Source organism: Stegodyphus dumicola, chromosome 3 (genome assembly GCF_044657685.1).
Source record: "Stegodyphus dumicola isolate Sdum_Otavi_A_Nest chromosome 3, ASM4465768v1".
NCBI lineage: Eukaryota > Metazoa > Arthropoda > Arachnida > Araneae > Eresidae > Stegodyphus > Stegodyphus dumicola.
Window position 1 is genome coordinate 38,616,797 of NC_140770.1, and position 27,120 is coordinate 38,643,916.

The following is a 27,120-nucleotide window of genomic DNA, read 5'->3' on the forward strand; positions in this document are numbered from 1 at the left end:
ATCACCAGATGGCTTGATTTTGATTTAAGTCAACCATGTAAAAAGAAACCTTAGATATTCTTTGGCTGGAGTCGCTAAAAACAGGTAGACTCCGACTCCAGTTTTCGTTGGACAGTTTGAATTTGAAATGAAATTTAAATGAATTGAAAAAAAAATTAATGACAAGCTGAGTTATTATTTTTTATGGATTATATACATTAATAAATAGTCATTTTCTATTTTATTGACATATTGATAAATAAATATAAGGGAGGAGGATGGATGTGATATTTGCCATTAGTGATTAAACTGATTCATTCAGTCACAAATCTCACTGGTAAATTTAGGTAAGCAACAAGAACTCCCAAAATTGATGCCATTCTTAGGACGCGAGCAGGAAAAGGAGCAATTATTGATGAAGCAACGCGGTAAGGAAGTACATATTTGATGATAAAGAGGTTGTTAGAATTAAGAACTTTTCAGAATTAAGAACTTTTTTAGAAGATGTAGATAACATTAAAGTTTCACCAACAGAAAGACTGTGGAATGAACTTCTAGAGTTGGAAAAAAAGCTGCAATCTGAAGAATTCACAGGAGGCGAGAATGGAAGAATGAGATGCTTGTTCTTTCTGAAATGGAGGGTTTATTGCAGAAGGAATCATTTCTTCAATGACGAAAAAAGAAACTAGTTTGCTAGACAATGAGATCTTGCTGGGTTCAATATGTGTAGATCTGAAACGCTGAATTTTTTTGGATGACGAGCAAATTAAAAAGGCAAGGAAAGTCTTCTATGAACTTTCATTAAGAATGAAATTATTCTCAGAACAATTGGAGAATTCGAATCAGGACAGTCAAACTGAAGACATTTTAATTGAGTCTCTATCATCCTCTTCCAGTGATGAATTAGATTTTGAAAAATAGTTTTGGATAATATTGAAAAGGCTAAGGCAAAGCGAATGAAAATAAGGAACCAAGAGCCTTTATGTATAAAAATGAAAAAAATACAAACAAGATTTCTACACGGCGTTTAAAGAAATAAAGAAATATGATTGCGCTTGCAAGACACCTCTTTTAGAACTTCTAAAAATCTATCCTGAAATGTTAAAAGACAGTAAGAGCTCTTCCTCCTACTCAAGTTAGTGTGGAAAGACTCTTCTCAGCTCTGAAGTTTATCCAATCGGATCTATGGCATCCAACAAAGATCTTGCCGAAGCTATACTGTTTCTTAGAAATAACTAATGCCAGTTTTTCCAGTTCATAATAAATGCTAATTAATATAAATAATTTGCTATGCCATCAATTTTTTTTTCTGTAGCATCTATTACTCCTTTTATATTAAAAAAATAAGCTGAAACTCATTTGTATATGTTTACATATATCTCAGGGAGTCGGAGTCCATTATTTTCCCTACCGACTCCACAGCCCTGGTTAGTAGAATTATAATTAAAACTATTGTATATTCCAGTGCAATCCAGCGCGTGATAAGTTTTAAGAAAAAGCTACACCGAAAAGGTACAAATATAAGAGCACATGCATTTAACATTGAATAAATGGATATCCCTTTTATTTGTACTGAAATTGAATAAATTCAATTGAGTACTGTGTTAGCTGTAACCGTAATTCTCTCCCCTTGTTGGTTTCCAGAAATCTCGAGAAGCAAAGAAATTACTAGAACTCTCTCGCAACCGATTGAAAGCTTTAAAAAGGCGGAAAGAGGGACTCGACGGAAAAGTATTTTCATATTTTCCGTTGTTTTTAATGCTCGATAGAATCTTCTGATGTAACCAACACAAAGAACGAATTTTTATAAACATTTTGAGTGGTTACTTTCTATATTTTAAACGTTTCTTCCAGTATTCATGTGCGAAATGCAATTTCTGCCTTTTCTAACTCTGGACATTGCAACTGCCGCTGATCGGCCAGGTAGCTTTTGGCCCCCGTATGCCTGCAAATTCGCAGATATTTATTTCCGCTCTTTAAGAGCTGACTGTCTATTGTATATAATGTAAATAGTGAACTTTTACTTGATTCTTCTTTTACTGTTTGTATCTTGTATGTTTTACTTTGTACGGTAGTTGGCAAGTTAGGAGTTTCGGACTCGCCATTACATCCCACGTGACCATTCTCATGCGTTGCTTCCAAAACATCGAAGCAAAGGGCCTCTTCTGGTATCACCTCTTCAATTCTACCTCGTATGGAGAACTCTCATCTTCGGACTTCATCATATGCCAGGCCCAATCGGGATTCTCTGAGGTTACTGGCAAGAGCAGGAACGATTCATCCTGCTGAATGCCAGGAAAAATACCAAAATATCAATTATAAAAGTATCTCAGCTCAGTTGCTTAGTTACTGTTTATGCGATCTGTTTAGTTCCGTGCGAACGAAGATATCTGAATTAGCTTTCTCTTTGAACTGCACTGTATTTTAACGTTTTTAGTAGTTTAAAGTATAGCTACTGGCTGCATTGCGTTCTATTTAACGTATTTGCGTTCTACGGATTACTGCTACCTGATATTGTGAATACTTGCACGAATATCTCTGAAAATTCCAGCGTTTTGTTATATTTCTTGTGATAAGAATAAATTTTATCAATCTTTCATCGTATTTATGCATTCAATCTATTACGAACACGTTCGTATGCAGCACTATATTCTAGTAATTTAGAAATCAAACAAAAAAGTCTTGAAAATAAAAATCTTGAATCTTGAAACAAAAAAAAAAAAAAAAAAAAAAGATGAAGGAATCCTATAAATACCCCAGGAATTCATATCCGGAATAGGGTCCTTGAGTATGGAACTCGGAATTTTATTGATGGGAGAATAAAAGACCCGAAAGTTAAATTTCTGCAAAATACGTGCAACTTTATAGCTAATTGATGGAAAGAAGGGAATGACAACAGAATCTTTATAATCTCCTAAAACAAGAGTGTGCTTTTTGGCGTGTTGAGATGAGAATTTTTTAACTGCTTGATTAATAATGTTTGGGTGAAAATCCCCTGTCAATAGCTATTGCTTTTAAATTAATTAGTTCTTCATCAAGGGATAGTTTGGAGTAGCAAACTTGAAGAGCACGGAACACACAGGAATAAAATGAAGCTAACTTTTGTTTAGTCGGATGATATGATTTGAAGTGTGGAGGAAGATAAACCGATGAAGGTTTACGGTAAACCGTAGTACTGAAGTTGGATGTGTTATGTGTGACCAGAATGTCGAGAAACGGAAGAGAATTGCGAGCCTCAAGTTCAAAAGTGAACTGAACAGCAGGATAAATGGAATTCGTTGTTGAAAGAACTTTATTTAAATCATCTTTATTACCTTCAAACAGAGTAAAAGTATCGTCTAAGTAGCGGTACCATAACGGGAGGTTTAAAGTTTCAAACAATTTTGATTCATAAATAATGCATGTAGATAGCAGACAGGATGGGACTGAAGGGGCTTCCCATGGCTACTCCCTCAGTTTGCTTGTAATATTTATTTTGGAAAACAAAATGCGTTTGTTTCAAACAGAGTTGAGTGAGAGAAATTGGCTCACCAATTTCGATGCAAGAGAAATGAAATTCGCGAAGTTTGGTTTCTAGAATCTTAACGCTGATTTTTGTTGTTTGACTTCTAAATTATATTTGTTCGGCGTGTTATTGTATCTTAATTATATTGAAGTCTTAATGTTAACAGCGAAAATATAATTGAGCAAACCTGAGCGAGAAAAGAGTACATGTCCAGCAATTATTAATATTTTATTTAAAATTTTGAAGAATGTGAAAAGACAATTATGCAAATTGGGACATTCTTATGGCTTAGACTAAATAAACACATTAAAAAGATTCTGCTACCACAATGCCGACTGTATTTGTTACTGTAATTCTATATTTAACCGGAGTGTTTTTGCAAATACTTCAGAATGTGTTTTTTTGCACTACACTATCTTGCCACTCACCAATTCAATTGGAAATGAAACAAGCTAATGTAAAAATAATATTATGCTAAAGAATTTTGTAACTCCGTTTTTAATCCAAAATATGCTCTAAACTAAGTTTGCTTTCTTATGCCTAACAATTATAACTTGCACAGTAATGTAGCAATTACTGCTCAGAGCTCAGCTTTTGCATTATTTAAACTTTTATTCTTTATGATTTCCTAGAAATAAATATTTCATCATTAACAAAATGTGTAGTCAGTATCTAACATCAAATCTTAACACGTCTTTTTCTCTTATGCAACAGCATATATATACATTTTAAATTAAAATGTATTAACAGGCATTTACATAAACTATCCTTTTGCACAGAAAAATTGATTGAAATATTTTGAAAATTTTCACTGAAATAGTTTAGTACATTCTGTAGCTACCTGCTAACATCTTATTATATGTATAATTTAAAGGGTAAAAGAAAATAAAACATATGCTCTAAATTACCTTTAAAATAAAACAAATGGTTCCAATAAACGCAGTTCAGGCAAAGAATATGTACATAGACTTTCTTTGGTTCAGGATAGCTGATATTATGATTTAGGCAGGAATTTAAAATCGCTAAAGAACTCTTGTTGTAAGAGGCTGTTTGCATAAAAAGGCAACATAAACTTGAAATAAAAAAAAAAAAAAAAAAAGAGAAAAAAAGGGGGGAGGGGGAAGAAAAAAATCATTATTTTTAAAATAAGTATTTGTTTTTGTGTACTACAGATCAGTGTTTTTTAAATGTTACATATATAAACTCGGCATTCATTTCTTTCTTACGGGCCCACCAGCGGCCGAGCGGTAAAGTCGCTGAACATTGGTAGTTCGGTCCGAGGTTCGAATCCCGCCAACGGGCTGGCTGCATGGGCGTTTTCGTGGTTTTCCCCATGTGTAACGTGTATAGGAACCAGTTTTTCTTAGAACGTCCTCCACGAAGGCATCCCTTCCCTTAGGCAGATAGCCCTCGAAGCTTTACCATAATCAAACACACACACATTTTTCTTACCTGTTTTGAATTGATGCAACAGATTAGCGCCATCTTGCGGCCAGTAAGAAGTTTGGAGGCGACCGAAAATGCAAAGGATTCACACTGATAACCTTTTGTATAGTTTCCCCGTGTTTAAACAGCAGCATCCGTGCAAATCTGAAAATCAAAAATAAAAATGACAAAGAGCGCAAATATACTCCCCCCCCCCCTAAAAAAAATCCGAAAGCTTTCAGATTTTTATATTACGCCCAAAGGGGCGTTTTTTTAACATTTTGTGTGTATATTTATTTATTAAATATCGCACTCTTCGCACTTAAACCATAAAATTCAATTCGACAGCAATATCACAAAATATTTAAAAGAGCATATATTTAGCTATTCCGATACACAGTCTCGAGCGTTCGAAGAAAAATCCCTCCCCCCTTGCTCGCTTTGAAATCGTTGAGTTTCGTAATCAAAAAGTCATAAATACTTTACAAAATATGAAACAGATAGTAGAACAAATTCCAAATGTGGGCTTCCAAATGCCTATCTTCGGGTGGAGACACGTTATTCAAAATTTGATGGCTGTAGGTAGCGTTGTTTTATCACAATGGGAGAAACATATACATATTTATGCAGTTTCTACATTATTTAATTTCTTCAAATATAACAAAGGGCTCTAATATTTGGTTAGAACAATTTAAAAAGTGATTCGCCGTTTATAGTGAATCAACGCAAAATGCCAAAATGGCCCTTTGAGTTTGATAACGCCATTAAATTCCTCTTTTACAAAAATGTAAGGCTCTAGTGTAGAATTGGGTGCCTCTTTGATTAGCGACTTTTTTTTTTTTTTTATTTTGGCGATGAAACCTCACTTTTGTTTACCATGATAGTTTTAACTTTGTTTTAGCTCCTGATTTTATTTAAATGAAAATAGATTGATGTGTACATGGACAAATTTAAGGCAGTGCGCAATGCCTAGTTTGTGCAATTCTAGGATTTTTTTTTTTTAAGTGAAAACAGATCGATGTGTACATGGACACAGAGTTTGTGCAATTCTTTGACTTTTTATTTTGGTTTTGTGTATGGGCCATCTTGATATTGTGCCTTCCAAGTGCCGATCTTGACGTCAAAAAAGAATTGCCAAGAAACAAGGCCAATTGTAAACTTTTACCAAATGTAATATATACATGTGAGAAACATTTGTATTCACAACGCTCGTTCAAAACTCCTGCTTCCGCTTCTGTGGTACTTTCCGCTCCAATTTCAAAAGAAGCAAACTACCGTTAGATGTCACTACATTACAGAACTGTCATAGGTCGCGCCCAACACTCCCAAACGCCACACCCCCTTGTATAAACATAAACAAAAGAGGTTCATGCAGGTAAAACTGCATAATAACTGAAATGCAGGTGAAAGGGAATCTAACTCTTCTTGTAAGATCAAGAACTATTATCCAACGGAAAATATGAAAACATGGACAGATTTTTAATATAAAAGTACAGTTATATAAGCCAGCGGAGTATCATTATCTTTTTTAAACTTTGTTTGCATTATCTCAGTTTCTTGTAAATCTTAGATAAACCAAGGTCAACTTATAATCAGGCATAAGTTGGCCTTGGATAAACTCAATGAAATAAATGAACAAGAAGGCACAGATGCTGTAAAAATATCGATATTTCTGAAGGTGGCAGAAGGCCCCGCCCATCAAAGGTAGCCGCGCCTTCATGGGAGAAAGAAAAAAGTTAATACATGTTGATTAAAAGTATTTTAAAACGTAAGGTTAGAGGGAGGCGAAATAAGTAAATGAACAAGCGGCAAATTGAAGACTTGTCAGTAACGAGAAATACGTAAAAAAAAAAAAAATAGGCCCGCCTCCTAAAAGACGGCCACGCCTTCATCGGATTAAAAAAAATGGTGTATGAGACGCCGATATTTTCTTATGAACTTTTACAGGTCATCGGTGCCTGCAAGGATTGGTAATATACTTCAAGGTCAGTTATGAAGGGGAAAAATTTAAAAGGAAATTTTATAAAAAAGGCAACCCAAAAATTTCGATAGAGAAAATGGTAATAATGAGTGGGCGTAAGTAGTGGGAGGGCGTAAGTAGGATAACTTGTGACATGATGATGCAGAGGGTGTGTGTGAACATCGCTGCTTTTACCCATAGTTTTGGAAGATTGCCCTGAGGCGCTAGCAAATATAAAAATTATAAGAAATTAAAGAAAAACAAGCGGTAAACTCTTCGCCGATACGGCGTAATCAAAAGTGTTGACATTGGCAGTTCGAGCCCAGCCAACTGTATCATAGAGTTGTATTAAAGAGTTGTTGTTGCCGACTGTATTATAGAGTTGGCTGTGGGTTCGAGCTGGTGACGCAAGATAGCGGGAAGGCGTGGCTATGTGGAATTGGAATTTGTAGAAATAAAGGGCGCATAATTTGAGAATAACACTTGAAGGGAAAAAAAAAGTGTTTACGTCCTCGCAGCACGTCGTCAGTAGTCGATATTTATCAGAAGGAAAAGGCAAGATCAGCTTTGCCTAAGATGAAGGACACGAGGTATTAAAATATTATGCTTGAATATAACACAGTACAAAACACCTGTACATAAAATAATGCTAACAACTGAAAATTAAAGGAATATTATTGTTTTAGTAAACCAGCGTTTGTATGTAGAAGAACAGTTGTATTGACTAAATGCAATATACACAAAGGGATAATATAAATTAATAAATATTTACTTACCGTGTCTTGACTAAAATGTTAAAGTTTTCAGAACTGCGTAATAATTCGGTAGAATAAAAAGCACACTCAGAAGAGAAAATAAATAGCAATAACAATAAATAAAAATAATAGTAAGAATAAATAAATAAATTGAGGCGTGATTTATACACCTTTTGTACCTTCATATTTATATAATTAGCTTGTTTATGTCATTTATTAGTTGTTATTTAAGGCTCACAATTACTAAAAGCGATTCTGCAAACTTTAGTTATTAAATATAAAGTTTTAATAAATAAATAGAGAAACTGAGAGGAAGAATGAGCAGCAGACAAAAATTAAATTAAATTTTTGCCTTTTTCTCTTAGAAGTATGCATTAATGAAATATTAATTAAGAATAATGTGCACTACCTTTTTTAGGCGAAGCTTAGCTCGGATATGGACATTTCAAAGTAGATTCGCAATTGCCATAGTTGTTGTAGTGTCGCTTCAGTTCCGTTACATTTCTAATTAAATTTAGTTAAAGCGGAATGGCAACACCTTCTAGTCTCCGCGAAGAACGAAGTAAACAAACTTCGAGTTTTTGTCACGCGATGCTACGTGCATGTAAAATGTAAATAAATCTTATGAATAAGAATCTATAACATCGTATGGAATAAAATATTGGTTCCATAGGAGTCAGAGAAGTGTTATTTTTCTATATTTGTACACCAGACACTTCACTGGTGTATCCCGGCGTGATCGAATTCTACAATGGCTGACGAAGACGAAACCGAAATTAAAGCAACAACTGCATCTGTCTCCAAGGTAAGCGTTAAAGTTCCTCCTTTTTGGAAGCCAGATCCTAAAATATGGTTTATTCAACTAGAAGCACAATTTAGAAATGCAAAAATTAGTGTAGATCAAACAAAATATGATTATGTTATAAGTTCCATTGAACCCGATATTTTGTCACAGGTATCTGATATTTTGCTAAGTCCACCACAAGATAATAAATATGAGGCAATTAAAAATAGACTAATTTCATTATATGCTGATTCAGAGACTCAAAAAACCCAAAAATTACTGAGTGAGTTAGAACTGGGTGACAAAAAGCCATCTCAATTACTGTGTGAGATGCGTAATTTGGCTGGCGATAAAGTAACAGATACTTTCCTAAAATCATTTCCTAAAATCAACGTTTACCCGTTAATATGCGTAACATTATATCTGTTAGTAGTGAAGATTTGTCAAAAGTGGCTACAATGGCCGATAAGATTTGGGAATTAAACCCTGCTACTCCCCAAATAGCTACTGCATCATCCATAACGGTAAAAACGGAAGTGATTGAAAGTTTACAAAAACAGGTTAGTGAACTTAGCTTACAAGTTTCTGCTTTAAGCAAGCAACGTCATAGTCGTCCCTATTGTCGTAACCGATCCAAATCAAGAGATAGGAGTTACAGTGGTAACAGATCTAGTGATATTTGTTACTATCATAAAAAATTCGGTGATAAGTCATTTAAGTGTAAACAACCCTGCAACTACTCATCAACATCACAGAGAAATAGTCCGGAAAACCAGCTCCCCGTCTCTCATTGACGACGGAGGGACAAGGGGTGCAGCTGAGTCGTCTTTTCATCAGCGACAAAGAATCGGCTACCCAATTTTTAATAGATACTGGGGCAGAAATTTCTGTCATTCCTCCCTTGCCTGCAGATAAAAAAAACATCTCAAAATTAGAACTCTTTGCTGCAAATGGTACGAAAATTAAAACATATGGCCAAAAATTACACAAGCTTGATCTTGGACTCAGACGATCATTCACATGGCCTTTTGTAATTGCGGACGTAAACAAACCGATAATAGGCATGGATTTTCTTGCAAATTTTAACCTTTTGGTAGATTCTAAAAATCGCAAGTTGATTGATGGTACTACATTCTTAACAACCAATGGAACTCCTTGTTTTCAAAATAACAATAATAATATTCCGATTTTAAATGCCGTAAATGATCCATATAAACGTATCATTAACGATTTTCCGGATTTGTTAAAATTCAATGTAGTTAATAATAAAGTTAAAAATCATAACATCGAACATTATATCGAAACCAGAGGTCCACCAGTTTTCGCTAAAGCCAGGAGACTATCAGCTGAGAAACTTAAAGCGGCTAAAAAGGAGTTTGAATTTATGCTCCAAATGGGTTTATGCAGACCATCCAAAAGTAACTGGTCGAGCCCACTACATCTCGCTATGAAGAAATCAGGTGATTGGAGACCTTGTGGAGACTATCGAGCGTTAAACAACGTCACGATTCCTGATAGATACCCTCTCCCATTTTTAACAGATTGCAGTTCCATTTTAGCTGGAAAAAGAGTTTTCTCATCCATAGACCTCATTAGAGCGTACCAACAAATTCCTGTTCGCGAAGAAGATATACCGAAAACGGCCATTCTCACTCCCTTTGGCTTATTCGAGTTCCCATTCATGACGTTCGGCCTACGAAATGCGGCTCAAACGTTCCAACGTTTCATGAACAGTGTGTTGAACGGACTATAATTCGTGTTTTGCTATTTGGATGACATTCTAATAGCCTCCCCAGATGAAGAAACTCACCAAAAACATCTACGAGCAGTCCTTGAGAGACTAAACGAATATGGCCTGTGTATTAATGCGGCAAAGTGTAAATTTGGTCAAACAAAACTTGCATTCCTGGGATACGAAGTGTCAGCTGAAGGACTTAAACCTCTTTCAACGAAAGTTGATGCCATCAAAAATTTCCCAGAACCAAAGTCATTTACTAGTTTAAGACGATTTTTAGGTATGGTGAATTTTTATCACAGATTCATACCAAATTGTGCGAAATTGCAACAACCTTTAACAACATTGCTCAGTGGTATTAAAAAGAAATGCAGAAAAGAAATAACCTGGACGGCAGAAACAAGAAACGCCTTCCAGATCTTAAAAGATGCACTTATTCATGCCACAAACTTAACTCACCCATCGGAAAAGGCTGAAATATCGCTAACAACTGATGCTTCCGATACTGCCATTGGAGCCGTTTTACATCAGATTGTGAATAATGAAAAACAACCTTTAAGTTTCTTTTCCCGAAATTTGACATCAGCACAACAAAAATATAGTGCCTACGACAGAGAACTCTTAGCCATCTATACAGCAGTAAAACATTTCAAATACATCTTAGAAGGGCGAACTTTTGCAATATACACGGATCACAAACCACTAACATTTGCCTTCCAACAAAATTTGGAAAAAGCTTCGCCACGACAAGCTAGACAACTGTCATATATTGGCCAGTTCTCAACCGATATCCGATTCATACAAGGGCATGAAAATACCGTCGCTGATGCTCTCTCTCGCATAGACACCATTTCTGTACCATCTGCAATAGACTTACAAACTATAGTAGACTGTCAAGAAGATGACGACTTGGAGATACTAAAAAACAACCCAAACTTAAAAATCCTACAGATCCCTATACCGGACAGCGACAAGAAAATTTACTGTTATACTTCTACAAATTATAATCGACCATACATCCCTGCAAAGTTTCGGCAGAAAATATTTTCTTCAATCCATAATTTATCTCATCCTGGAATAAGATCCACGATAAAATTGATAACACGACGTTTCATATGGCCCAATATGAATAAAGACTGCCAACTATGGACTAGAGCATGTTTATCTTGCCAAAGATCTAAAGTTCACAGACATACACATTCATCTTTGGGAGAATTCAAAGTACCTCCACACAGATTCCAGCATTTAAACATAGATCTGGTGGGTCCGCTACCTCCTTGCAAAGGATTCAAATACCTTCTAACCATCATCGATCGTTATACACGATGGATCGAAGCGGTACCGTTAGAAGATCAATCAGCAGAATCTATTGCTAAAGCTTTGATTTATACTTGGTTTTCACGCTTTGGAATTCCGAATCGCATAACATCTGACCAAGGTCGGCAATTTGATAGCCAACTTTTTCAAGCTTTAGGAAAATATCTTGGTTTTCATACAAACACTACAACTGCGTACCATCCACAGGCAAATGGCCTGATCGAAAGACAACACCGAACTTTAAAAGCAAGTCTCAAATGTCATCTACTCGAATCAAAATCATGGCTGGAAGCATTGCCTTTCGTTCTATTAGGCATAAGATCTGCCATCAAGGAAGACTTAGGTTGCTCATCCGCAGAACTTGTATACGGAACTCCTTTAGCATTACCTGGTGAATTCTTTTCAACAGTACCTCATATGAAACAGTCTGAATTTTCTCAAAACCTTCAGAAAATAATAAGAGCTATGAAGCCAAGTTCTACCACCACCCATGGAAATAGAACAGTCTTTGTTTCTAAACATCTTTCCAACTGTTCTCACGTATTCCTATACAACAACATTAATAATTCGTCGCTACAGCCTGTCTATCTTGGACCGTATCCTGTAAGAGCAAGAAAGGATAAGTACTTCGATATTGAAATCCAAGGAAAAGTTAAAAGAGTTTCAATAGACAGACTAAAGCCATGTTTCCTAGTGCAAGATTCTGATATTCCTTTTCAAAACTCCCATTCCAAGAAAGCGGAACTTGGGGAAACACCTTCACTCAAGAACACTGAAGAAAATTCAGAAACTCATCATAAAACTAAGACTACTAGAACCGGCAGACATGTGAAGTTCCCCAGTCACTTTAAAGACTATTTTCCATAATCGCTGTCACTAGGAAGGGGGTGTGTAGTGTCGCTTCAGTTCCGTTACATTTCTAATTAAATTTAGTTAAAGCGGAATGGCAACACCTTCTAGTCTCCGCGAAGAACGAAGTAAACAAACTTCGAGTTTTTGTCACGCGCTGCTACGTGCATGTAAAATGTAAATAAATCTTATGAATAAGAATCTATAACATCGTATGGAATAAAATATTGGTTCCATAGGAGTCAGAGAAGTGTTATTTTTCTATATTTGTACACCAGACACTTCAGTTGTATTTTCCAGTGACGTTTGACTCTTAAAATCATGTTTTCCCCGTCTCTCTGGCATGGACCTTATAAGAAATATATATATATCTCTTCTAAGGTCCATGCTTTCTGGCTTCACTTTTGACTTTGACCTTGGTTTTAGGAAGGCCAAATGTACAAATATACAGTTATTCTGTAAGCAAAATAATTTTAAAATAATTAAAAACAGGTACAACGGAAAAACTTAATTTTCGTCTAATATTAATTAATAACAACAAAATAAAATGGCAATTTACCTGTTTGATGCTATGCCTCTTGAAAATTCTTTTTTTCAGAGGATTCATGGATATTCATATAAGGACAAATTTTTTCACATGTTTTGAAACTACAGAACGGGTGCATGCCAAAATAATAACAATAGTATCAAAGTGTGTATTTTTTGTTATAAATGAGCAACAAAACAAAGTGAATAGCCGGAGGATAGCAGGGTACGAGCGCCATCTAGCGACTAATTTTGCGAATCTCCCTGAAATCTGGGCACCTGATATTCAACGCAATTTGACAAACCCCGAGTATAGTTGGTCTTGGTTTGCAATAAACTAGTTTCTGTAGGATAGGTGGACTGTAGAGAAATTTTACTCCTCAAGAAAGATGAAGATTTGATAGATAGGTGGTAAACACAGACTATGGTATGATATCAAATAAATTTTCCAAAGTATTTTTGACTTCTTAAGTCTCTATGTATGAATTCCGAATTGATTTTGATAATTTTATTTATAATTAGATTTAGTTAATCGTATTACTTGCAGTGTAATTTGCAGATCTGGAGCAACTAATTCAGTAATGAAACCAAGATTCTAATTTCCTTCTTAACTAAATTTTTCACCCAGAAATATTGAGTTAAGAGTTAACAATGATTTATGCATATAAGAATTTAAAAACAAAAACTTCTATTCTATACTTAAAAACTGTCACATGCATTTATGAATTTTCCAAGTTTTTTCAAACTAGATTAGCCCTTTTGAATCTATCTGTATTGTTCTCTTTCATTATCGAAGCAATTAAACGCATTAATAGCTTCAGTTCCAAATAAATGAAACGTCAAACCAATCTAACCTTTTCAAGTTACTGAGAAAAGATTCTAAAAATATATGGCATTTAGAACTGTCTTTCAAGTACCTTTAGTTTTCCGTATGGTGTGTAAATATAAGTTTACAAAAAGACCTGACTTTGTTTAAGTCAGGTGCAAAATATAAGGCATTATTCAGTTCAAGCACGCAAAATCACAAAATTAACGAACAATAAATCCAACGATAACGATACTTCTGTGGAAATGATGAAGTTTCCGTATCAATTGAAAAGCTAAATCATACTGGTCGGGTTGCAAGAGTAGTCTGATTAACATGTGATCGGAAGTTTGGTTGCTGTTGAAGGAACGGTTTGAATCCTTGAAGGAAAATTGAAGAATGCTCCTGTCAACATTTTTAATTCCTGTCAAACCACATTTTCACACATTTCGTATTTTATTCTCGAGTGTCAAGATGTAGAAACAGCTTTTTACTCGGCTTCTGATAACAATCTGGAAAAAAACGTATTGTGTAGTAGGAGGTGTGGGAGGGGCAGAAAGAGAGTCAGGTCCGCGCTAGTGGCTGCGAATGGGGGGGGGGTCTGTGTCGTTACAAGATGTAGGTGACAGCGGGTGATAGACCGCAGAGTCAATTTAGCGTGAATGAGTCAATTGAGGTTGTAATTCTTATGTGGGTAGTATGTCATACGGGTGTTTTTCATCGGGATGCGGGGAGTGTCTGAGAGTGCTAATAAGGCTGTTGTTTGTACTGAATGAAAGAAGTTGGCCGCTAATCGTTTAATATACTCTTGAAAAGGTTCGATTTGAAGGTCTCTGTGAATATAGGCGTTTGGTATATACCAAGTAGCATTGACAATTTCTCGTAAAATTTTATTTTGCAGGATTTGTAAGTGTTTAATATTGGTTTTAGCTGCATGTCCTCAGATCGGAGCTGCATAAAGGAGGGCTGGATGAAGTATGGAGCGATATAAAATTAATTTGTTTGTAGCAGATAAGTTGCTTCTTCTACCAAGTAGTAGTAGCTGAGGTGATTTTAAATTTTTGTGCTAAGGAGCCGAAGTGGGTTCTGAAGGTAAGTTTTTGATCTAGGATGACTCCAAGGTATTTGGTTTCATTAGTCCAGTCTATTTTTTTGTAAAATATTTCAGGGGGTGGAGGATAGTACTTCATGTTTCCCTTACGGAAAATTATTGCCTTGGTTTTATCAGTGTTAATTTTAATCCTTCAAAGGGTGAGCCATTTTTCCAGTTTTATGAAATAGTTTTGGAATTGGTTTCTTACGGCGATTGCTACGCAGGCTTTAGTAAGTATGGCGGTGTCATCGGCAAAGAGTGCAAGATGAACAGAAGGATCTTTAGGGATGCCTCGCGTATAAATATTCAGAAGTTTCCGTTTAGAAATCAGTCCATTCTTAAAATACTAATACACTTTTTCTTTTCGGATATACTAGTTCGTTGTTTGGTTATATATGACTTTACCTCCATGAAATAACAACAGTTTCTTGCAAATACTGACGTAATTTTTCGTATGACACACTGATTGTCCCTACGTATGGCTTGTCCTTTTTTGGAATCTCCTCCTTGTAATGCTCATTACAGTTTCTTTAACAAAATTTCAACCGCTACTATTCGAAAGTATGATTGTCCAGTGTTCAGACCATTTTCTACTTCGTGGATTGGTTCTTGTAAAAGTGTTGAATATGTCTCTGGATTTGAGCTTTTCCATGCTGAAAATTCTTGAAGTTCCGCATTCTAGGCTTCCTTGAGGTACTCTTAACCAGTTTATTCATTAGTAATGGTCAGTGTTTGTATACTGTTAAAAACAGTGCCATTTGCATTCAGTTCTGTAAACGCCGGTGTCAAAGTTGCTCAGAAAAGCGCACCAAAATCCGAATTTTAGATCATCTGTTCTATCGTTTTACATTTTAACGATACCTCCGATTCTAGCGGTGTTGTCACCTGGTTACGTGGGCGAAAAACCCTACCCCATGTAGAACAGTTTGCCTTTCCTAATTGTTTCTAGAGTGCACTAAAAAAAGATTGTAACTGACTGAATTTACAGAGATGTAATAATAATTAGATAATTGAACATGAGAAAGCACCTTATATTCGCACAGCAGAAAAGCCAGCTCAAGCTGGGCTGGTGATTTGGCTAGAAACATAGAAATAGAATGACAGTTACGAGTCAATTGGAGCATTTGGTAATTACATAAACAGGTGAGGAGCAACACTGCATAAGTGAGATATAAAAAATAATATAGATACTCAGGGTATAACAAATACAAAAGATTACAATTTTACATTATATAGTTGTGGAGATCTATTACAGTTTGCTAAATCAATATGATCATAAGAACAGATATTTAGTAACGGGGTTGTTTATATACCTCTGCCTCTCATGGAATCTATTTGCGAGAAAATAGTAACGAGTTCTGAGTTGAACAATGTTTAGTTCCTCGTGGACACGGTTATTACGAAGGTACTCTGGAGCATCTTCGATCTGCGCAGAATGCAGTTCTGGGCTGTCTGCAACCTTATTCTATTCCTTTTCAAGTGCACGCCCAGACTGGACACGCATAGCAAAGCATAGGACGCAATACGGATTTGTAAATGAGTAACCTGTTAGCTGCAGATAGAATGCTGTTTCGAGCAATTGAGGGGAAGAGTTTAGCTTTACGAGCTTGGAACTTCAGGATAACAGATGCAATGTGTGGGGTCCATGTGAGCGTATTATTGAGGATCACCCCATGATAAGGTTGTAATATTTGATTATTTAACAAATAATTATATTTATTATCCTTGATATTGGAGTGGCAACGCCATACTTGTATCGCATAACCGTTGCTGAACAACGTCAGAAAACATTTAAAACTATTATACTAAGTTTTACCAGTTAGTAGACGACTGAAAATTTATCAAGAAAGAAATAGTAAAAGTAAGCTAAAGTGTGATGCTGTAACGGATAAAATTATCTATCTCCGTGAACTGAGAATAAAATTTATGTGTTACTAAGAAGCTCATCTATTATTTCGTTAAATACTGCAAAATATGTTACAAGGGATTTGCTTGGCTCAGGGGATTGAAGTTCCATAGAAATTGAGATTTTCCTTTTTCTCGCATAATTCTTCAGTGCCATAATTAGTGCTTTTGGTTCAACACTCTTTGTAAAAATAAGATATAATTTGCAAATTTTCTTAATTTTGCACCCAAGTGTACTTAGGCATGTTAAAATTATATATATTCTTGTGTCAAGTAAAACTATACAGGATGATTTAGAATTCATCATCAATATTTGGTGGGGAGGTAGGGAATTGGAAAAGAAGGAGATTTCACATAGGAAAGTATGGGCGCAGACAAACGCATGGTGATGCAGAGGGCGCTGTGTGTACAACTTCCATACATAAGCACAGCTGTTTGATGTGTGCAGCCAGTCGTCATTCGACTAGGTGACTTTGCAGAAGTGACATGAACCGGTATACGTGGAATGAACTTGCAGATATGCATGTAAATGCCAGGCATATTCCAGAAGGTCCGGTTGTCCACGCAATGTCGTTGTGAGTCATGCATTCTAGCACATGGTCAGCAGTACCGATGCAAAGAAAAGTTACATGTAAGATATTAAATGTTTTTTTCCTTACTACTTCCTTTTTATGTGTTCTTTCCACCATTGAACTGGGGGCATTTTGCTCTACTACATGGCATATGCGTCCATGCATTCCTATGTGAAATCTCTTTCTTTTCCTATTCCCTACCTCCCCACCAAATATTGATTATGAATTCTGAATCACCCTGTATACCATCGAACATTTTTACATAAAAAAGGAATTTTGTGAAATAGTTCATTTATTTATCTTATCTTCATTTATTTATCTCCCCAACATAAAAGATTTGAAAGCGTTCCAAAGTATCTATGTGTTTAGTGGCTTGATTAAAAGATCATTTAACATATTTTACTCATACTTAGAGATGTTCTAACAAATATTTGATCAAATATGCCTCTTGAGTCTGAAGTAGTCTTATAATACAGTTCCCTTCCTAAGACTGTTTATCATATTTTTCTAAATTTGTATTTAAAACACATCAGTTCTGGGTAGCGTCAGCATTAGGTTTATGCTACCCGATGCCATCTCTACAGCTTCTAAATTCTGCTGCCCAAGCTTATCTAAATTCTAGAAGTTTGCTATCCAGTATGGCAGCACCAATTACACAAGCTCTGACACATTCTGGAAAAGGATATTATCAGGAACTAGGCTCATATTTAAGATCCCTCTGGGTGGGTTCAACATGGTGGATAACAATTTATCATGGAGAGAGTTTGAATAGTTCATCCTTTTAAGTTTGGACAGCTGAAATCACTTTTCTCTCCAGAATTAGTTTGGGTTGGCAAGATTTCAGCTTGTAGTATTAATTCCATCCCAAAATAGGATGCTTTGTGGAACTTACATCCCTTGTCTTACATGAAACAGACCAACTAATGCAACTCCATCGACCCCAAACAGTAAACAGTACATATACACAAAATTGAAGTTATGTTACAGCCATCTCACAGTATTTATCTGCCCACACACAGATACTTATAGCTTGCCAGAAAAAGTGCTCAACTAAATTTTTATATTCCAGTAATAGTAAAATTTATCCACTGGATTAAAGTATTCATGTACTTCATAGGCACCTACTAAGCTTCCAGATGCTTAATAGATAGCTATGAAGTTTATCTACAAATTTAAAGCTCACAGCAGAATAATATGGCTGATTCAGAAAATACTACATTAAGAGGTTTTTAAAAACCATTTATCACCAAATTTAAAGTTTCAATGGCTTATAACTGCAACATACGAAGAAGTCAATTTTCAATAACTTTATGCATTGCAGTCACATATTATAAAATGAAGGGGAGGAATGATAAATAAACACAATGAAAAATTGGCATAAAAATCTACATTTTTATTAAGTATAGCATTATACATCTTTAGTTTGAATAATATTAATGTGTTACTCACTACCAGGAACTCCATCTGGCAATAAGTTTCCAATGACTGCCTTCCTACTATAGCCCTTTAGCATGTTTTTTAAGAACATGATGAGACTTACATTAGTTTCGACATATATTCCATTTAAATGCAATTTCACATGATGAACAAAGGAAAAAAAGAAAAGGAAAAAAAAATAATAATAATAATAATAATAATTGTGGTACCAAAAACTAAAAAAAAAATAATGTTTTCCCTTTTGATACTGTAAACAAACAACAAAAATCTTCAATCTTCCATTACATATTGTATTTTTTAACTTTTGTTATTTTCCATTAATCTTACATAAATGCGTAAATATTTTCGTTTTAACAAAATTTGATATGAACTAATTACTAATTTTCCTATAAAAATAATGTTTCATTCAGTGCAGTTTCAATTAGTGTAATATCTTAGAATAAACAATTAACAGTACTAAGCGAGGTATTCTTGTATTCCAATTCCCATACAATGAAATGATGCATCATTACAAGGAATAATATTGTGGAATGGCAACACAGGTGCAGATAGATGGTAAATGAGAGGGTAAAACTAATATCAAGGAAACAGATCTAATTTAACAACAGATTAATTACCGTGAGAACAACAGGGTTCATATCAGTTACATTTTGCAAGGACTGAATTTAATGCATTCAACTTTCATAAGCTGGAAAAATTATTTTTAAGAAGATTGCATTACTAAAAGAGAAAAATACCACCATAAGCTAAATTCCTGACTCTATTATCATTACAAAAACTGCTTCCTGCCAACCAAAGCCCCTAGCAGTATATAATAAGTCAAAAAAAGTTTTACTGCAATAATTTTTATTAATCAGTACATGAAAATTAAACAAATAATAGATGAATTATCACTCATCATTATGTGTATCAAATGTAGCTCAATATATAACAGATCTATTAACAAAGAAATAATGTACGAATATGTTTTAATTTAAGTGTTCTGAACTTAATAACAGTACTACATAAAGATGTTGTCAATAGAAAAATATATTTTTATGATGCATATATATTTATAGTCATATCTTATCTCACATAAAACTTCATTATAAATGCTGAAATTCATTTATCACAACAGGATTTTATAAGAAAGGAACATATCTTTACATAAACACATATCAGCTCTGCAAAATACACAAAAAAGGAAGTTTTAAAACGTAAGTACAAAATAATCGAAAGCATATCAAGCTTTAACACCAATATATGAACACTCCTTTCCAGTTTTTTTTAAGGTTTCCATTAATGTTTCAGCTGGCAGAGATGAAGTTACCAAAACTTTTTTGTTCCCTAAATCAATTGAAAAATCATCAACACCAGAACCTGAAAAATCAAGAAGAGTGATTATTTATAAAATGTCATAATTTTAAAAAAGTATGCGAAAGATTATCATAAAGATTAATATTTGGTTTTTATAATTGAAACAATAGTGAAATATTTTCAATGCTTTTTCATTATACACACCCCTATCGGCACTGCTGTTTTAAAAATGACTCCTGCCCTTAGAACATTAGCTTGGCAGAATATTAACTCCCAATACTTGAATGCCTTCCAAAGTCACCAATGAGTTTGCAATACTTCAGTGGGGATGCAATGAAAGTTATGAAAAAGAAGAGGCACAGCAACGTACTACCAAAATAAACTTATAATGTTACCAAAAATATTTATGTGGCAACATGGGTACGATCATAGCAGCACAGGTCTGATTACAAGGATTTGCACTTTTTAAATTCAAAGTCATTTTTTTAACAGTGTTTCTTTTTTTCACTGATTATATTTGTTTTTCTCATAACATTATAATGGGAGTGTGGAGTTTGCAGCTGAAGGATAAAGCATTACATTTCCGTATGACATTTTGTGTAACAATACAGAATGGAAAAATTTGCATTCTGGGAAACTGCATTTCTTAAATGACCAAACTTTATGGAAATGCAATGTGAAAAATAGCAAGCAAAGTGTTAGAATGTGGGTCAGAGATTAGTTTTAAGATAGCCATATCTTGCTAACAATAATTATTTGCTTTACTTATTGTTGGTTAGTGAGTATTAGCTTCTTTTTCTTTCTCTGATACTTTTTTTAATGGAAACACATTGCTGTATACATAGGTCAAAAAGCAACATAAAAATACTATAGGATTTCCAGAAAATGACTGAAATTTCTTTTTTTTAATTTTATTGATTGATTGCTCTGCTATGGAATTCTTAGGGCACTGCTGTTTTAAAAATGACTCTTCCCTTTAGAAAATTAGCTTGGCAGAAAATTAACTCCCAATACTTCATGAATGCCCTCCAAAGTTACCAATGAATTTGCAATACTTCAGTGAGGATGCAATGTAGGTAATAAAATAGCATTCTAAATACAAAGCACTTTTTACTCTGAGATAGTAGTTCTCCTTCACCTTTTTGCATCAAGTACAAAATACTTTGCCTAAAAGCATACACAGCAATGTTTTATCTTGCACATTTCTCAGATAACAACATGTAGAAAAATATTGTCTTGACATTTAAAATTAGTAAATTTTCAACTTATCACCAAATTTAATGTTTTAATGGCTTATAACTTCAACATACAAAGAAGTCAATTTTCAAACAGTTAAACTCAAAATATTTTGTAGGAGACTTGCATATGGTACCTCTTCATCAAGGATAAAAAAAATTCTGCATTGCCAGCTAGAAATATGTCCTTTAAACAGGCTAAATAAATATAAACGTAAACAAATGTCAAATTTCCTTTAAATAGTCTAAATAAACAACAAAAAGAATAAAAAATTGTACTAATACCATGAAAACAAAACAGAGATTAAAATAATAAAAACACAATAAAAACATTAAAAATTAAAAAAAAATTATAATTAAAAAAAAAAACTATAACAAAAATTTTAAAAGAAAGTGAAGTTAAAAAAGTCTGAAAGGGTTCAGATTTTAACAGTTACCCAAAAGGGCCCTTCTAAAGTTTAATATAGTTTATCAGTAGACAGAAATGACCCAGGTGGAACAATAAAACATTTTATAGGCTAATAAATATATATTAGGACTAACATGAAACAATGTATATCTGAAAAGTGAAAAAAATGTAACGTAATTCTATAAAAATATTTACCGTATATACCCGTGTATAAGTCGAGATATTTTGGACAAAAAAAAAAGACTTCAAAATGGGGGGTCGACTTATACGCAGGACCATAAAAAATTAAAAGAATAGGAAGTTCAAAAATTTCTTTATATAATGCAGTAGTTTTCTTCCCGCACTCAAATTGGACGACTTATAAGTCACTTACTTGAAGTAATTTCATGACTTAAATTATGTGACGAACTAATCACAGAGTTTCCTACTTTAACTAGAGTAAGTTTCGATTAAACCAAACAATTTTTGGCCCCCGAACAAAAGATCAATATCGAGCAATAAAAAAGTTTCGCCAACACTCCAAGAAAAGAGAAATGCAGATAGTTTTTACGTACGTATAAGTCTTTATAATAGTTATTGTTCATTCATGAAATTCTTTTGTTAACAGGCGTACATGTCAAAATTAAAAAAAATAGCCCACACAATAACTGAACAGTTTTGAATATTTCTTTTAACTTTTAAAAAGTGAAAATGCAGATAGATTTTACGTACGCGAATCTTTTCCGGAACAAATTCTAGAATTTTAATTCTAGAATTCTATAATTTCCGGAACAAATTCTAGAAGAAGGATTTTGATTTTGCTTATTTACCAAGGTATTTTTTATCGTATATTTACTTTTTTTTTCTCAGATGATTTTGAATAAATGTAGTACTTAAAAAAATTTTTTCGAAGTTTCTCGATCGATTTCGGAAGTAAGGGATCCACTTATACGCGGGTTTCTTATTTTCTACGAATTTTTTATGTCGAAGTGGGGGGTCGACTTATACGCGATATTGACGTATACGCGGGTTTATACGGTAACATTTGTAATTAGATATATCATGAAATAAATGCATTTTTTTTGTTACATCAATTCAATCAAAAACTTTAAAAAGATAATAGTACTTTTAAGAACTACATCCATTGCTTTTAAATAGTTTAGCTCATTAATCAATATCAGGGAAATAAAATTTGAAAAATAAATACCCTACTTTTTGCTGAAAGGCAACAGATTCAAATGAAAAGCAAAACAATTCAGTCACAGTGAATCAACAGAAAACTGTTAGTCCTTTTAGGCTATTAACTAATTAAAACTGATATAGAAGACATGAAAGAAATTTAATTTAGTAACTTTTTGACTTTTCTAACAAAAATTAAAAAAAAAAAAAAAAAAAGAGAGAAGAAGAGAAATAATAGGAAGTGTGTAAGATTTATTTCTATATATTTTCTTGACATATTCATGTTCTAAGAACTTTTTAAATCTTGCAGTAAAAAATGCTATTCAAACATTTAAAAAATTTAAATTATGACTAGATTTTTATCTGACTTAAATGTTTATGTATTACTCCCTCGTGACCTAACGGTTCATTCAAAGTAAAACAAAAGTTTAAATTTTCCATAAAAAAAAAAGAAATTCATACATATTATTGATATCAATATTAAACTGAAATATGCTGCTTTTCTCAGATTAATGACTTCTGTTTCAGAATTATCATTTTCCTATGAATTTCACAATTTTCTGTTACTTCCTTTGGTTGCTAATTCCCTTATCAAAACAGCTGTTTTTTTTTTTTTTTTTTTTTTCATTTACCTGAAACTAAAAATATGATGATATGATAATATTTTTTTAAATCATGCATAGTTTTATTCATTTAGTATATTCCACTTCCTTCAGTTGTTATCATAGCCATTCAGTAATTTTAAATGGCCTAAGTTCTAAGATAAAATATTTCTATTTACTGAAGAATTTTGCATCTTATATGAGTTCTATTCGAGCTCTGACATCTTCTGCTATTATACCTATATTTTTAAACACTTAACTGGTATGTGTTCTTCTTACAACAAGTATTCCAAATTTTTGTTTATAATTCCTCAGAAATCTCTTCTTACTTAATATAAAATTTTAGAAGATTTATTACCCTGTTTTAAACTAAAAACTGCTAAAAATAGTAGAATCCTTATAAAATCATTGATAACAAGACAGTTTATCTGTAATCAAATTCCAATATAAAATTACTGAGAGATTAAAACAGCTTGAGATGTTGCCATAATCAATGAATCACTAAATCAATTCAATTATTTCCACAGATGAATTCAGTACTGATCTCAAAATAAAAAGTGTAAGAAAGTAAGGAAATGCAAATTTTAACAATAACATTATCATTACTTCTTCCAGTTATTTAATACAGTTAAATCCTGACTATCTAGCATTCACACTTTTTCTTCCTTCTTCTTTTAAACATTCTTTCTAAATGCAAAATTAAGCAAATGAGACTTTTAAAGGTATTATAAAGCAAGGTCTCTTGAAACCTACTGATAACTTCTAAAATGTGAATATAATCACACTGCTCTCTTTCAGAAGACATTGCTTACACACCCCCAAACATCATATCCATCATATTATTCCACAGATTTGTCTTTGGTTAGGTTTATATGATTATGGCAAAGCACATAAGGGCTATCTGCCCAAGGAGAGGTTGCCTTAGTGCAGGACATTCTAAGGAAAATCCGCTCATATCCATTTTACACATAAAGAAAACTACAAAAACACCAATTGAAGACAGCTTGCTTGCCTAAAATCGAACCCAGGTCAAACTACTAATGTTCAGCAACTTTACCACTCTGCCATTAATCAGCCAATTTGTCCATGGAATAGAATACACAAGAAAAGTGGGGAGTTACTATGAATGCATGAGAAATATTAAAGTTCACAACAGATCTTTGGTTTGTCTATTGCAATAACTAATCCCACAAGCATGTTTAATATAGGCAATCACTATAGTAATAAGCCTTATACATTTAAAGGAGGAACGAGTCAGGAGAAAGTTTTATAGTTAGTTTTTTCTGCTTCAAAATAATATTGTAACACATATTTTAGAAGAAAACCGTTTACATATTTCTCATAAATCCTCAATAAATAATAAACATAACAAATTTAATAAAAAACTGCTTGAAACATCCTTCAAAATAGTCATCATAACAAATTTAAATGCATTTCTTCACAACACCTCTAAGAAAAATGGATTAAGGCTTGCTTCTATGACAAAAGCTACACACATTCTGGTGAAAGGTATTCTTGTGATAGGCAGACAGTAACAAGATCGCTGCATAGACTGGAACTTGGAAGGAGTGTACTTAACTCCAAATAGTCCAACAGAAATTGCTTTCACCAATATTTATTACAATTGATCGAAAGTCATATTGGTAAAATGTTACATGTTTTACAGATCTTTTTAGTCTAACAGCAAAGTAATCCTTTATCTACTCTGATTAATTACCCAGCTTTTATTAGAATGACTGGAGCAAGTTTTGTGGCATCTTTGCCAAATTTCATGATCAATGGCAGTTTATAATTGGATAAAATGTTTTAACTTCATATGCTGAAGATTTACAAAATACGTTGGATTTTATGTACAAAATGCATTTCTCCCAAAAATTCTACATAATTTTACATGCAAGTTTTTGATATTCAAGCCATTAATTAAGATGACTTTTAAAATTTTAAGAATGGAAATTTCTTTCTCCATTCACATGGCTTTTCTGCTGCGAGTTGTATATGTTCAACTATCCAGAAAGTCAAGATTTTACTGCATATTAATTTTACTTTGATGACCTGCATTTTGATGATGCCCAATAGTATACAGGATAATCTTATTAACTCATCTAATCATTAACTGACAATATCTACCATACAGTAAAGTTTCATTAAATCATCTATACACATCCTTACAGTTAGCGTACCCTTATACAGTTTGTGGCATATGGACATTTCCTACAAAAATTATCACTACAATAAATTACTTAACAGACAAAGAACATCATCTGAAAGTTAACCTCATCCTCAATGTTGTTTAGATATTATTTAGCTTACTTCTTCATGTTTAATTTTGTAACAGGATAGATAGTTTGGAATCTGGGTTTTCTGTCACATAGAATTAGATAATAAATACCTTTTAGTTTTCCCAATACTCTGCTCACAGCTCCTGAGCATCCTTCACAAGTCATTTCAACAGAAAATTCATGTACCTGAATAAAAATCAATACAAAATTTAATAACATACACACACACAGCTTACCGGTGAATCAGCTGAGTTAAAAACTGAAAAATGCTCCACTTCTCCAAGATTAACACAGTGTATTTACAGTGCAAGATTTTAAATTTCAATGAAACATTTTTATCTAAATGATCTTATGATTAAGAGAATTAAGCGCAAGTATTAGTGCAAGTTAGTTAAAGTAAAAAAATATAAAAAGGGGAGAACAAAAATCTAAAACGCATAAACAAAAACTTGTCTGCAAATACGTAAAAATTTTAATTCATATACATTTAAAAAATTAAATAATATACCTGCGCCGCCATAGTTCTACACCAAGGAAGGAGAAAAAAAATTGATTAAGAAATCTCAAAGTGTATCAAACTCTGGACTGCCAGATAATCACAATTCAATTAATTACTCATTCATCGTTCACCCTTATCATAAACAAAACTAGAATACATGTGTTGCCAAAGTAATTGAGTAAATTATGATTGCTTTCAAATGTGCCATTTTCAACTACACAGTATTGTTTACGTAAAAGTGAAATTTTGTTGTATTTTTAATAAGAGTCACAATTTTTTCCCAAGCTATCATAAATTATTATTCAAAAACTGTATTATTAATATTCGGAGCCAAAAAAGGGAGAAACAGCTTATTATGGTTGTAAAGTTTTCAATGTAAACAACAACAAGAGTTTCGCAGTTTTTCAAGCTATATTTTCTAATTTTAAGTTTTCATTTCCGCCCCATATTTTTCTCCAACTCCAACTTGCTTTATTTGCCGCGATTAACCTGCGAAATCGCAGGTTGTGTTCCGGCTATCGAACTTTGGTGCTTCTAGGAGCGCTGCAGGTAACCCATACTTTTTTCTTAACGTTTTATTTATAATTAAATCTCTTGTATTTTAGTAGCGATGAATACTGCTATATTTAATATTAAAGAATAATTTTAATTAAATAATCGCCAGATTTTTGTTATCGCTACTTTGGCGACCTTTTGGTTTCCCGACATTAAAATTCTTAACTCGTACTTAACAGGTAGATCCTTTCGAATGCGAGTTCGCCACGAATACTCATCTCTCCACCCAATCTATGCCGGCGTCTCTCAGGGAAGTTTACTATCGCCAGATGTTTAATATATGCTGTCGACACAGCCATCATCCCTCAACATTCCAACACCACCACGGTAATCTCTGCACTGCAGAATTATCTTTCAAGTCTAGAGCTCTGGCTCGGACTGTGGAAGATCAAAATTATTGTCGCGAAATGTGCCGCCATTTTATTTATCCGACGAACTCGC

General features: G+C 33.6%; 1 protein-coding gene across 1 annotated transcript; it reads right to left on the minus strand.

Annotated features, from left to right (window-relative positions):
* Positions 1 to 18,581: 18,581 nt before the first annotated feature.
* Atox1 (Antioxidant 1 copper chaperone) lies at positions 18,582 to 26,292 on the minus strand. The gene is made up of 3 exons (XM_035357978.2): positions 26,134 to 26,292; positions 25,736 to 25,811; positions 18,582 to 20,005 (listed from the first exon to the last, which is right to left on the minus strand). The coding sequence occupies exons 1-3, from the start codon at positions 26,143 to 26,145 to the stop codon at positions 19,869 to 19,871; spliced, it is 225 nt and encodes a 74-aa protein (XP_035213869.1). The 5' UTR covers positions 26,146 to 26,292; the 3' UTR covers positions 18,582 to 19,868.
* Between the last annotated feature and the right edge of the window lie 828 nt (positions 26,293 to 27,120).